The 14,483-nt window shown below is 40.4% G+C and overlaps 1 protein-coding gene across 2 annotated transcripts in view; it reads right to left on the bottom strand.

Moving 5' to 3' along the window:
• Positions 1-14,483, bottom strand: part of ETV5 (ets variant 5) — a 90,072-nt gene that overhangs the window by 45,926 nt on the left and 29,663 nt on the right. For both annotated transcript variants that reach the window (XM_006869756.1, XM_006869755.1), the window contains exons 6-7: positions 6,660-6,789; positions 5,478-5,768 (exon numbers count right to left, since the gene is read on the bottom strand). In XM_006869756.1, coding sequence (XP_006869818.1) covers positions 5,478-5,768; positions 6,660-6,789 — 421 coding nt within the window. The remainder of the gene's footprint in view (positions 1-5,477; positions 5,769-6,659; positions 6,790-14,483) is intronic.

Below are 14,483 nucleotides of genomic sequence, written 5' to 3'. Positions count from 1 at the left end.
TATTTTAGAAGATATTACAAATAATTGAACCTGTCTGGATGACTCAGGGCACTCTATTATGACTACCAATGACAGCATGGTGACCTACTACAATACTGGTGTCCTTAGGGATGGATCAACAAGAACAGGGGTTTCCTGCTAGCAAGAACATGGTCTTAAATTTTGTCTTTTTTTCATGAGTTTTTGTTTCTTTTGGTAATGCCAAGTAAGAGACATGTATTCCAAAATGTTCAGATTATAGATGTCTTAGTGGATCTTCCCTCAGCTGAAATTGGGGTCTCCATAAAACTTCCCTCAACTTGAAATATAATGATAAAAGCTATAATAAAACACAAAAATATACATGGCCAGTACTATAGGTCTAACCCAGGAATATTTTCTAGGTTCCTCTACCCAGCACATGTAAACACTATATACATCACAATGAGAAAACACACAAAATTTACACGGCAGAAGAAAAACCATTTCTCCTCTTGAAAAAGCAGCTGGTCTTTAACGATAAATGGAACATGTTTGAACATGCCAAATTACATGTTTAGGCTTTCCCCACCCCCTCCTTTGGAGGAGGAAATCACCAATATAAATCACTGCTTACAACATGGTATTTATCTTCCAAAAATAAATTCTAACTTGTGGAGAATTAGATACTTAGATTATACGAAACAGTAAAAAATATAATTTTGATAAGATTATATTTTAGTTGCATAAAGTGCCATCCTAGAAAACTATTATCACTAGCAGCAAACATGTATTGAGCAAACGTTAAAATATCTTGCTAAATGTGGTCTAAAGAAAGAGGCCTAAGTAGCATTTTTTAAAATCCTCAGAGTTTATACTCTACCGAAATGAAAAGGTAAGGCACACTGTGAACAAGAGATATTGGTTTAGATAAGTGATGTAGAAATTTAGTAGGATTTCGTAGTCTAAGAATGAGATGGATAAAGTTCTGGTGTGGGTCAAGGTCAAAACAGGAGTCACTTGTGGCGCTGTGGGTTAATGCACCAGACTGCAAAGCCATTTGAACTGCAAGGTTGGCGGTTCAAGCTCACCAGCTGCTCTTTGGAAACCCTATACGGGATTGCTATGGGTCGGAACCAACTCAACGGCACTTCACAACAACATACATTACATTGGAGTCCTGTTATGGTGTTGTGGGTTAATGCTCCAGAATGCAAAGCCATTTGAACTGCAAGGTCGGCAGTTCAAGCTTACCAGCTGCTCCTCGGAAACCCTATACAGGGTCGCTATGGGTCGGAACTGACTCAGCGGCACTTAACAACAACAGCAACATACATTACATTGGAGTCCTGGTGTGGCGCTGTAGGCTAATGCATCAGACTGTAAAGTCCTTTGAACCACAAGGTCAGTGGTTCAAGCTCACCAGCTGCTCCTTGAAAACCCTATACAGGGTCGCTATGGGTCAGAATTGACTCGTCGGCACTTAACAACAACATACATTACATTGTTGTTGTTGTTGTTAAGTGCCATCGAGTCGGGTCCGACCCATAGCGACCCTGTACAGGGTTTCCAAGGGTGTAAATCTTTACGGGAGTAGAAAGCCTCATCTTTCTCCCGCGGAGCGGCTGGTAGTTTCGAACCGCTGACCTTAAGGTTCGCAGCCCGATTCGTAACCACTACGCTACCAGATTACATTAGTGGATGTTAATACCACACCCCAAATCATAACTACAGCAAATGGCTGAACTGTAAGTTCCTGTTTGGGTCTCTACATGCAGAGCTCTGTATTTGGCTATGTGACTTGAAGAAGTCCCTTAGCTGCTCTGAGGTATGATTTTTCTCTCTTACTCTGCCTTGGTCACAGACTACTAAAGGCTCAAATATGACTAGTTTCTAATCTACAAAGTATATTTTTATTAGGTAGCTAGTATTGAAGTAACATGCTCTCAAATTTTCATAAAAAGTTATGAGCAAAGAAAAAAAACTATAGCACTGACAACAGTTATATACCTCTCTTTGAGGCAGGTATAAAAGCTATCAAGTTTGTGATCATTAAGTTGATGTCACAGATGACCAGGTTGGTGTCTTCTGTGTTACCTAGTTTACCAACAAATCATATTTGACAAAATTTTGCATCAACAGATACCCTCATTAATAGACAAGGGCAGTAAGAACAAAATTCACAGTACTGGATACTTGATATGGAATCCCTGGTGGCACAATGGTTAAGTGCCTCAGCTGCTAACCAAAAAGGTCAGTGGTTTGAACCCACCAGCCACTGTGCAGGAGAAATATGCAGCAGCCTGCTTTTATAAAGATTTACAGCCTTGAAAATTTACTGCCCTATATCTATTCTCTCCTATAGGAACTCTGGTAGCATAGTGGTTACGAATCGGGCTGCTAACCTCAGAGTCAGCAGTTCGAAACTACCAGCTGTTCCGCAGAAGAAAGATGAGGCTTTCTGCTTCTGTAAAGATTTACAGCCTGGGAAACCCTGTACAGGGTTGCTATGAGTTGGAAGCGACTCCACAGCACATAACAACAACATCTATTCTCTCCTATAGGGTTGCTATAGGTAAGTAGGATAAGAAGGCAATGTGTAAGGTATTTGGTACTTTAAAAATGTGGGCTGGAATCAGGATGTGGTAGAAAAAATAGCTGGACCATGATTTCTCAAGTGTGAGGATAATATACTCAGGTCCTGCCCTAGACTCACAATTCAATCTCTGAGGTAGAATATAGAAATCTGCTTTTCAATAAGCCCCTGAGGGAACTCACTCATACACTCTTCAAGTTTCAGACAACAATACTCTAGTGTAGAGGCCAAAGAGCCCATGTTGTTTTCATTTGATCAATTCAGGAGCCTAAAGAATAATTTACCCTCTACCTCCTAAGTATTCTGTTAAGTATTCTCCCAGAATATATGAGTAAGGTCTTTTAATTTTAGACCCATCATTCCTAAACTTGAAATGTACAGGGAATTAAGTCCAAGGTGAAAGATGAACAGCCAGACATCAGGAAGGACCACCCCCAAAAAAGAACTAAGTACTTTCTGGTTCTGGTCTCTCTGCCTTTGGACACCTGTGGGAATCTCAGGAATCCAAACATCTTTTTTTTTCCACAAGGAAGATGGTATCCTGGAGACAAACCTACTTCACTAAATATACCAAAGCAATCCTGTCTGCCAGGGCTGCAAAAGGATAAATAACCCCAGCGGAATTAGGGTATTTCTCTCCCAACTCACTCAACAGTTAGTACAATATGCACACACAAAGTCCTCTGGATAAGAAACAGGGACTGTGGGGAGAAATGTTAGTAGAACGGATTTAGCATGAAGTCATTTTCTTTTACCCATGATTTATGAAACACAAAGTTTGCTAAAGATTTCAAATACTAAATATGTATCCTACTCTGTCTCCCTAATTAATGCTATTTAAAAAATTAAACCCCATAACTATTAAAATAAAAATGGTATCTTGATGAGATAAACTGGCAGGCCTTCATACCCTGGCAGGCCTGAAGGATGCTTTCGCCCACAGAGAGATTTTGTTTAGTCTGCAGCGCTGTTGTTTTTAATTTGAATTACTTGCCAACTTTAAAACAAAATTTGAAACTTTAACATAAAAATCCAGATTTTCAAATCAGGATGGAATTTCAGTAGTAAACTGGCCCCTATCAACAATCATCTTTTGGGCCCAATGGTGTTCATGGTCTTTGGCCTATATACTAGCAAGCCAAATTCTACAGTTCCTTTTTGTGACTTTCTCTAGGTAGGAAGGGGAAGAGAACCAGACAAAGGTGTTCATTCTTTTTTGTATTCCATCCAGAAATAAAGTGACTTCCAAGTAAATACTGGCAGGCACTTGGGCTGGACCAGGACTGGGGGAGTTACACCCATATATCCTCCCTTCCTTACATGCATCCAATGTAGATCAAGAATGGAAATACAATAGTCATCATCTTGCAGCCTTTAGTGACATTATTGACAGAACAGCACATCTTCCTGCCTATGGGAGCTCCTCATCCAAGATATAAAAACACACATACGCACAGAACAACTTATATAAAAAGGAAGTCCATGATCATCAAATATTCAGTACCATGTCAGAAAATGGACTTGAGAAGGCTGGGATTCAAGAAGTCACGTTTGCTGTTTGCAGTGTAGGTCTCCTTTACAAATTTGTTGAAATGAATGACTGGGCAAGTTACTCCTGATGCCCTGACATCCTTATTAGGAATGCAAAGACGATTTGGAGTGTAACCAAGAGATTTCTATCTTGAAAAGTAGATAATTATAAACAAGGTCCTTAGCTAATCTCCTACTGCTAAAACGTGCTAAAATCAGATGAGTAATAACACTTGCTTTAATCAGCAATCTCCCCTAATATAGAAGCAAAACGGTAGTAAAGTATTTCTGGGCAGCATAAACCATGGTCCAATTCTAGTAGGCAGTACCCAGCGAGAAGCTAGGAAAATTGCCCTTAGTGAAGCTCAACAGATTGTGTCTCCTGAGCAGGCTGTTCTTTCTCTAGTTGTAGAACAGTAGGATAGTACTCATCACCTCTGCTTTTTAAGAATGTCGCATTGTCTGTAAACCATTTGCAGTACCTCAGGAACAAGGTGTTATATGAAGAGGCCACAGTATTCCTGTTTACCTCACAAGAAGCCTCAATGGAATGAGAACTATTTATATGTACCTGGTACATAAGATAAACATCTGGCTGCTAACTGAAAGGCCAATGGTTTGAACCTACCAGCCACCACATGGGAGAAAACTGTGACAGTCTACTTGTATAAAGATTGTTGCTGTTAAGTGCCATTGAGTCAGTTCCAAACCATAGAGACCCTGTATAGGGTTTCCAAGGAGTGGCTGGTGGTTCAAACTGGCCTTGCAGTCCAGAGCATTAACCCATGGCACCACACCAGGACTCTCCCCATGGTTGTTATGAGCTAGAATTGACTCCATAGAGATGGATTTGATTTGGTAAATATGACTTTATAGTGTTAAAAAGCAAAGCTGTCACTTTGCATACTAAGCCATACCTGACTCAATCCATGGTATTTTCAATGGTCTCATATGGATGCAAAAGCTCACCAATGAATAGGAACAGAGAAGACTTAATGCTGGTGAGTTATGGTGTTGGCAAAGGACACTGAAATCTACCAGGGACTGCTAGAAGAAGGAACAAATCTCTCTCGGAAGTACAACCAGAATGCTCTTAGAAGCCAGGATGCTTGGTGAAGTCAAGAGGTCAGTGAAAAAAGAGGAAAACCCTTAATGCCATAGATTGACACAGTGACTGTTAACAATAGGCTCATACATAGGAATGACTGTGAGGATGGCACAAGACCAGGAAGTGCTTTGTTCTGAGGTACATAGGGTCCTATGAGTCAGAACTGACTTGACAGCACCTAATAATAACAACAGCAAACATGACTAACTCCTTACCCTCTCTCCAATGAGAAAAAGGAGAGGGGTGATGGAGAAGGCAGTTAAGGATGTCCAAATTAGCACCCACCTCTGTTCTGATGGATACTGGTTTTCAGCCATCATCTTTGGCATCTGCATGGGCTGATGTGGTGGTGGTCGGGGGACCGCAAAGGTTTGTTGCTGTGGTCCAGGTTCTTGAAGTGAGTGAGGGACTGGGGCAGGTCCCACACCTTGTACAGGAACAGCTGTAGGGTTATGTGCAGAAGTGGGCAAGGTTGCCTGAGGTGGGGGAAGTAGGGAATTTTGGTGGGTGGGTGACAGGGGCGTGGTAGGAGGGGTTAATGGCTTGAACCCAGAGGGAGGTTTCCTATCATAGGCACTGTAAACAGAAAAAAAGAGAAGAAAACTTTAAGCTGCAATCAAGCCATTAACATGGTTACCAGGTCCAGCAGAACCCTAGTTTGTAGCCCATTGTTGCCAGGAAATGACAGCATTAACATAGTTAAATTGCTAGCAGCCCTGAGGGAATATTTGTACCTCTGAAAAGTGACAAACACACTGCGTCACAGGGACTTGTTTAACACTTCTAGTGATTTTTCTCTAAGATAATTTTAGCCTCTGCTTCCGGTTTCCTTTTTTCCCCTTTCTAAAAGAATTCTGTGTGGGCACCCATGTGTAGGGGTGGATGGGTAAGGGGGAAATCTAGCTAGGGGAGGCGTTTTCAGCCTCCTCTCCCAATGCTCCCAAGAATTACTCAGAATCTTCTGAAGGATCCATTTCTGCCGAAACATCACTCTTCTCCTCCCCGTTTTAGGAGAACCTTTGTTTATCTTCTAGACAGCAAAGAATGATTTAAAATTAAAGCTTCATTCCTGGGGCCTGGAGAGTCTTAAGTAAAGGGCACACGCATCAGGACTTGTTCATATATTCTGATTTGCAGATTACTTCTTTGGTGCTTAAAGTTCACATTAACATATGATAGACAAGAAAAAGTATATATATATTCCCTCCCTCGAAGCTACAGATCAAATCTCTCAGTATTTTGAGGCTTGTTCCCTAGGAGGGCTCAGTAACAGCTGAACTTCGGTCCCTGCAGAGATGTGTTACTGTGCAAGGGCCCCAAGTGGGCTGGTCTGTATCTGGAGGGTTACGTAGATATGAAAAATAGAGGTGTTCAACCCTAAGTGTCTGCTGGCTTAATGCTTGGAACAGTGTACATGAATGACTACGTCCAGAGCCTTTCTGGGCAGTGGCTCTGGGTTCCACTTACCAATAATTGTAGAGGCACTTTTCTCCATAGTTAGCACCAACAGCCTGCTCATGGCGACAGGATGACAGCTCAGAGGTGGGGCTGTGCAGTTCCCGTTTGATCTTGGTGGGAGGAGGGGCATGAAGCACCACTGAAATCAGAAGTGGGGGGACAAGTGGTTAACAGGGAGCATGTACTTCCTTTTGCAAATTGAGCAAATGGTCAATAGTCTTTTGGAACTAATGTCAAGTCACATGCCAGAGAAAGAAAAACACCTAGAACACATAAGCTTGCATCAAAAATCAAGGAATCGGTCTTTAAAGTCAGAAATCATCATCGATGCTTTTAATTATTCATATTCATATTTATTCATAATTATATATACATGAGGAAAACAAAATGAAGGTGAGGAAGAATACAAGGGGTTACTGACACCAAGAACAGTTTCCAAAAAGGGACAAAACAACTAAAACCATGTTGTTTTTAAGTGCAGTCAATTCAGTTCTGACTCAAAGTAACCTTATACAGGGTTTCTGAGGAGCAACTGGTAGGTTTGAATCACCGACTTTGTGCAGTCCAGTGCTTATCCTACAGTACCATACCAAAACTCCTAAAACTATGTGGTGCTGTAGGATACGCCTGGACTTACCACTGTACCACCAGGGCTCAGCCTACCCAACCCGTAAACAAAGAAACAAACCCCCGCATGTTTACCTTGTCTTTCTTATCTACGAGCCAACTCATTTCAGACAGGACACTTTGCACATAGTGGTAGTGTGTCATGGTTATGTGCCATGCGACCCCGTATAGGGTTTCCAAGGCTGTGAATCTTTAGGAGAGTAGAAACCCTCATCTTTCTCCTGCAGTTGGTAGATTAGACCTTGTGGTCAGCAGTCCAGCTCATAATCCACTATGCTACCAGGCTTCTTTACCCACAATGTTGTTGGACTTAAATGCCATAGAGTTGGTTTGGGCTCATAGTGACCCTGTAATAGGGTTTCTGAGAAGTGGCTAGTGGGTTTGAACTACTACTTTGCGATTCAAATTGGCCTTGTATCCAGAGCTTATCCTACAGTGCCACACCAGGACAAACTAAAGGGTTGTCTTCTGTAAGTTACAACGCGTCCTGGAGTGGCACTATTGGGTAAGTACTGTACCAATATCCACAAGGTCAGCAGTTCAACCCACCTGAGTCCTGATGTGGTACTGTAGGATAAGCATTGGAACTCAAGGTTCAAACTCACTAGCCATTCCTTGTTGTTGTTGTTGTTGTTAGGTGCCATCGAGTCAGTACTGACTCATAGCGACCCTGTGCACAAGAGAACAAAACACTGCCTGGTCTTGGACCAACCTCACTATTGTTGCCATGTTTGAGCCCATTGATACCGCCACTTTGCCAGTCCATCTTGCTGGGTGTTTTCCTCTTTTTCTCTGACCCTCCACCTTACCAAACATGATATCCTTCTCCAGTGACTGGTCCCTACTGACAATATGTCTTAAGTATGAGAGGCAAAGTTTGGCCATCGTGGCCTCCAAGGAACACTCTGGCTGCACTTCTTCCAAATGGGTCTATTGTTCTTTTGGCAGCCCATGGCACTTTCAATATTCTCCTCCAACACCATAACTCAAAAGCATCAATTCTTCTATGGTCTTCCTTATTTACTGTCCAGCTTTCACATGCATATGAGGCTATTGAAAATACCATGGCTTGGGGCAGGTGCATCTTAGTCCTCAAGCTGACATCTTTCCTCATCAACATTTTAAAAAGGTCTTGTGCAGCAGATTTGCCTAATGCAATACATCATTTGATTTCTTGACTGCTGCTTCCATGAGTGTTGAGTGTTGATCCAAGAAGAATGAAGTCCTTGACAACTTCAACCTTTTTTCATTGATAAGAATGTTGTTTATTGGTCCAGTGGTAAGGATTTTTGTTTTCTTTACATTGAAATGCAACATTTTAAGTCTTCTTCGCTTTCAGCAAGCAAGGTTGTATCATCTGTGTATTGCAGGTTGTTAATAATAAGTCTTCCTCCAATCCTGATGCTATGTTTTTCTTCATAGAACCCAGCTTCTTGTATTATTTGCTCAGCATACAGGTTGAATAAGTATGGTGAAAGAATACAACCTTGTCGCACACCTTTCTTAATTTTAAACCATTCAGTGTTCCCATGTTCTATTTGAACAACTGCCTCTTGGTCCATGTACAGATTCCTCATGAGCACAATCAAGCATTCAGGAATGCTCATACTTCACAATGTTGTCCATTGCTTGTCATGATCCACACAATTGAAAGCCTTTGCGTAGTCAGTAAAGCACAGGTAAACACCTTTCTAGTACAGTCTGCTTTCAGTCAAGATCCACTGGACCTCAGCAATGATATCCTTTGTTCCGCATCCTCTTCTTCCTTAGAAACCCCATAAAGGGTCGCTGTGAGTAGGAAAAGGCACTGTAGCAGTGAGGTGATTATGAATCGGGCTGCTAGCCTCATGAATGGTCTGCAGTTCAAAGCTACCAATTGTTCTGTGGGAGAAAGATGAGGCCTTCTGCTATTTAAAGATTTACAGCCTCAGAAACCGTATACAGGGCCACTATGAGTTGGAACCAACTCCACATCACATAACCATTAGCACAATCACAGCCACCATGAGTCAGAAATGACTCAATGGCACTTAACAACAGCAACAACATACAGGGTCGCTGTGAGTCAGACCAACACCAAACAGCAGGGCAAACTAAAGACGCTGCATCATGAGAACTCCCTTCTATAGGTTAGAATGACTACTCCTGGGTCCAGCTACCTAGAAGGATGAGAGGAGGAGAATGAGTTAAGCTCCAGTTAAGTGCCGGCTGCTTTCTACTGTATCAAAGGTCTCACTGAATAGCTAACCATGGTCAGTGCCCTTGTGACCCACTAACATTTTCTGTTTGATTCAATGTTTACTCCCAAAACATTTTCAGGAGTTTGGTTAATTCTTAATGATTATACAAGCTAGAATTAGCTAAATGATTATCTTTCCTGTCTGATAAGAATGAACAATCTCTGGATCAAGTGGTTTTTCAGGTGCCTCTTGTAACCCTGAGTTCTGAACTCAGAAGTGAACACATGATATTGGATGAAAGGCAACAAGCTTATAAAACAATGCTGCTGCAAAATTTTAACAATATCCCCTGAAAATTACCTGGAGATTTATTAACAAGTTGATTATGATTCAGTATATTTGGGGTGGAAATGCATTCTCAGCAGGTCATTAAACCGAAATGATCTGGTTTAAAAGCCCTGCTGCAAAGTCCTGCTTATGTCTAATTGAAAAGAACAGATTTTCACAATTGACAATTGCTTCTCCTGAACAGATGAAGTAAGTACAGAACTGGCAGGTTGTATTTAGAAGTCATTAGTGTCTCTCGTAATTTTTGGGTGATGACATCATGGCAAACTCACAATTGTTATCAAATGTTTTCAGACACAGAAAAGAGCTAAGTTTGTTGTATGAATGTTTTTAGTAAATGAGAAGGAAGAGTCAGATGTGACTCCAATGCAGTGGATGTTGTGGTGGTTCTTGGCACTGCCCTCTCACTAGTCTTCTGCCATAAAAGTTTTGGCAAAGTAATGGGGAAAGACGAATGGTGCTCCAATTTAAACAAAAGTTAAATATTCTAGAAAAGTCTACTTTTCTTCCTTTACCTAAAGATAATTATTTATCATTACTGTTTTACTGATGTTTGGGAAATACACACAGTGTTTTCCAATGTTCTCATTTTAGATATTTTTGACATGTTCACAATATTACTATAAAAATGACCAATTCTGCTGACAAGACTAACACCAGAGAGCAACCCTAACACTAGAAGTTAAAACAAAATTACCAAAGAAGGAAAAAAAAATTATTTTACAATGTTTTTAGGAACAGAAAGAGAACCAAAAGTACTAGCTAATTCTGATGTTTTCATTTCTTCAAACCTATACAGCACTCTTATGGAGCTCTAGTAGCGTAGTGGTTATGAATCGGGCTGCTAACCTATAGGTCAGCAGTTTGAAACTACCAGCAGTTCTGCAGGAGAAAGATGAGGCTTTCTGCTCCTGTAAAGATTTGTAGCCTCAGAAACCTTATACAGCATCGCTATGAGTCAGAACTGACTCCATGGCACACCACCACCATACAGCACTCTAAGTGTGTAGCTCATCATTTTAGCTCTAAATTATACGTATCTTCTGCTACCCCAACATTGTCTTATACATACAATATTGTGTTCTCTATATACAGGAGAAGCACAAAGGAGGATTTAAGGAATACTTGATGAGTGAATAAGTGGATTATATCTTCAACTGGTTCTTAACTTTGAAGGCAGGGGCCACTTGTGCCCTATAAGGCTAAATACAATGTTAGGTGTATCTTTTCCTCATAAATCAATTATTTGAAGGGGACAAGAGAATGAAATAAGGCAGGAATGAGAGTGGGAAGCTACTCAGATCTAAACTGATAGGAAAGCCATTAGACCCTGCAAGAGGTAAGGATGAAAATTCAGTTCAAAGGACTGCTGGGCTGGAGGATGTGTGAAGAAGTCTGATTAAGACGTAGAGATAGTGTTGTATTTAAAGCAAGAACTCAGGAGCCCACAGAATGCTAGCTTTGAGTCTTGTTTCCTCATTAGTAACATGATGTGTGCGATGTAGCTTGAAGAAATAGAATGGTACAGCACCTTGAAGATGGTGCTATGATGCAGTGTAATTATACCCTGTGCTTTCAAAACTAGAGCACTCACTTTTGCACAGTGGATTTACTAAATGACAATAGAGCCCTAGGACTATTAAGAATGGCAGTAAACTAGAATTGAAAGTGAAATCATGGACTCTTTAGGAAGTGTGAGAAGAAATGCTGAAAAAGATTGACAATTTGAGCAGATCCACAGTTTCTACAACTAGTTTTAAGCTTAGTTATAGAAGATGGGCACAGAAAACCATTGGTGTTCTGACAACAATTTCTGGTGAATGCCTTCCTTGCCATTAAGGATTCATTCATTTATTCACTAAGCATCTTCTAAGGGTCAGGTATTCTGGAGGTGCTAGGGATACACTGGTAAGCAAAACAGAAATGGTCCTTTCACGGCATACATAATTTAGTAAAGGATCTGAATTTTGGCATCTTCCGACAGATGCAAACAAAGATAGAAGAGGGTCTCACTGTACACTTAATTCAGGTCCTTACATTTACAGATAAAGACCTTGAGGCCCAGAGTTCAAGATGTTGGAGTTATTGCTATTATAGAGGGGAAAGAGGCAAGTGATCCCCATTATCATTTCGGTACTATTTACCACACTGACAGAAACAGAATATATTCCACTGACCCACTTTATACAATAAAATTAAGAGAAGATCTTTTCTTTTTTTTAATTCTAAAACAACAAAAATATATTACACCCTGTTAAGAGAGTGATCTTAAATAAATAAGATGATATAGTTAGTCAATTGCTTCAGATGCATGTGAAAGCTAGAAGACCAGTAAACTGATGCCTTTGAATCATGTTAAGGGTAGGGAATATTGAAAATACCATGGACTTCCAGAAAAAATAGCAAAGAAGTACAGTCAAAATGATCGTTAAAAGCAAGGATGGTGAGGCTTTGTTTTATGCACTTTGGACATGTTATAAGGAAGGTCCAGTCTCTGGAGTCGGTGCAATAAGGCAAGAAAATAAATAAAGGCACAAGGACTAGAAAGGAAGACATGCATCTGCCATTAGTCACAGATGGTGAGTGGGTACATACACAATATGAAAGTAAGCACAAAATGTTAGAATCCGTAGGCTAATATAACAAGATAAGTGGACATGATACAAAATCAATATATTAAAATGCATTTACATAGTAAATAATATGTGAATTTTTAACAATATGTTACAATAGCAACATAAAAGATCAAATACCTAATGTAGTATCTAAAAAAAGATACATAAAAAGTCTATAAGGAGATCTGGTGGCATGGTGGGTTAAGCATTTGGACTGCTAACCACAAGATAGGCGAGTCAAACCCATCAGCCGCTCCTGGGAAAAAGATGATGCTGTCTACTCCTATAAAGATTTACAATTTCAGAAACCCCACGGGGCAGGTCTACTCCATCCTATAAGACTACTGTGAATCAAAATCAACTCAACGGCGTGGGTTTTGGTGATAAGGTGCTTATAATGAGAACTACATTAACACTGAGGGCAATGAATGATCTCCCAAATAACTGGAATTATATAACATACTCATAGATTGGAAAGCCTGATACATTATAAAGATATCAGTTCTCCCCAAATATATCTGAAAATTCAAGACACAAATCCCAGCAAAACCTCAGCTGTACAAAGAAATGAGAATGAAGAACTGACAATTATACTTAATAGTATGGATGAATCTCACAAATACGTTGAGCAAAAGAGCCAGGCACAAAAGAATGCACATGTAGGAGTCTACTTATGTAGAGTTCACAAAGAGGCAAACACACACAAACCGTTAGAAGACAAGATGGAGGTTTCCGTTGGGTGGGAATGTTGTTGTTGTTAAGTGCCGTCGAGTCGGTTCCGACCCATAGCGACCCTGCAGGGTTTCCGAGGGTATAAATCCTTACAGGAGTAGAAAGCCTCATCTTTCTCCCGCGGAGCGGCTGGTAGTTTCGAACTGCTGACCTTAAGGTTCACAGCCAGATTCGTAACCACTACACTACCAGAGCTATTAGGGACTGTTAAGTGGCACACAGAAGGAGTCTTCTTGGATTCTTATATGGCTCTCCTGCCTGATCTAAATTCTTGTCACTATGGATATGCTGAAGGACCTTTGGTAGCCTAGTGGTTTTGAGATGGGTTGCTAACCTCAAGGTCAGCAGTTGTAAACTACCAACTGTTATGTGGAAGAAGATGAGGTTTTCTGTTCCCTTAACGATTTAGACTCGGAAACCCTGTACAGGATCGCTATGAGTCAGAACATACTCCGTGGCACATAACCACCACGGTGTATGTATGTTCAGTTTTAAAAAATTCACCAGGTAGTACCACCCCTAAGATTTCTGAACTACTTAAAGAAAAAAAACACCTTTTTTTTTAAAGGTAGTCCTCTCCTGATCAAAACGACACTGTATACTAAGGTTTCTTTTTAGAAAATATTTCTTTTCTGATAGTATAGAAATCAGTCTTCCAAAGAAATAACATGATTGCTTTAAAATCAAAAAAGTAGACAAGTTGGCCCAATCAAGAGAAATAATAATTACCTTTGCTGACACATCTGTTTTCTGCCCACAAGTACAGACCTGTGGACTCTGTCCAAGGTAGCTCCCCCTTACCAGGGCTGGCAGTGAGCCTCACTAGTACAGAACCAAGAATCACACCAAGAAAAACATTTTTGTTGAATGTTATGATGAATGACACTTTTGTTCAAACAGAAAACTTATTTATTTTAACTTTCTATTGTGAATTGAGTGAAGGTTTATAGGGTAGATCATCAGTTCTGTGTCTCCCACTACCTTCATTTATCCTCTGCTAACCTTCCTCTTGTTGTATATTATCTGCCCTGTCACCGGCATTAACATGTATCTACCCTCTAGCCCAGGTGTTGGGAACACATTTTCTTCCAAAATTTATAACATCATTTTCAGTCCATACAAAATTATCAACTTAAAAATTAGCCTGCTATATTTGGTTAAACATTTAATTAGCTTACCTCCACTGTGATGGCTTTTATTAGGGCTGAGTTAATTAAATTTTAACCACGTATAGCAGGCTAATTTCTAAATTGATAATTTTGCATGGCCCACAAATGATGTTACAAATTTTGGCAGAAAAAAACAGTCTCCCACTCTGACACTTAACAACA

Source organism: Chrysochloris asiatica, unplaced genomic scaffold (assembly GCF_000296735.1).
Source record: "Chrysochloris asiatica unplaced genomic scaffold, ChrAsi1.0 scaffold00135, whole genome shotgun sequence".
Lineage (NCBI taxonomy): Eukaryota > Metazoa > Chordata > Mammalia > Afrosoricida > Chrysochloridae > Chrysochloris > Chrysochloris asiatica.
The sequence above is the reverse complement of the archived record's forward strand: the minus strand, read 5'-3'. Positions and strand labels throughout refer to the sequence as shown.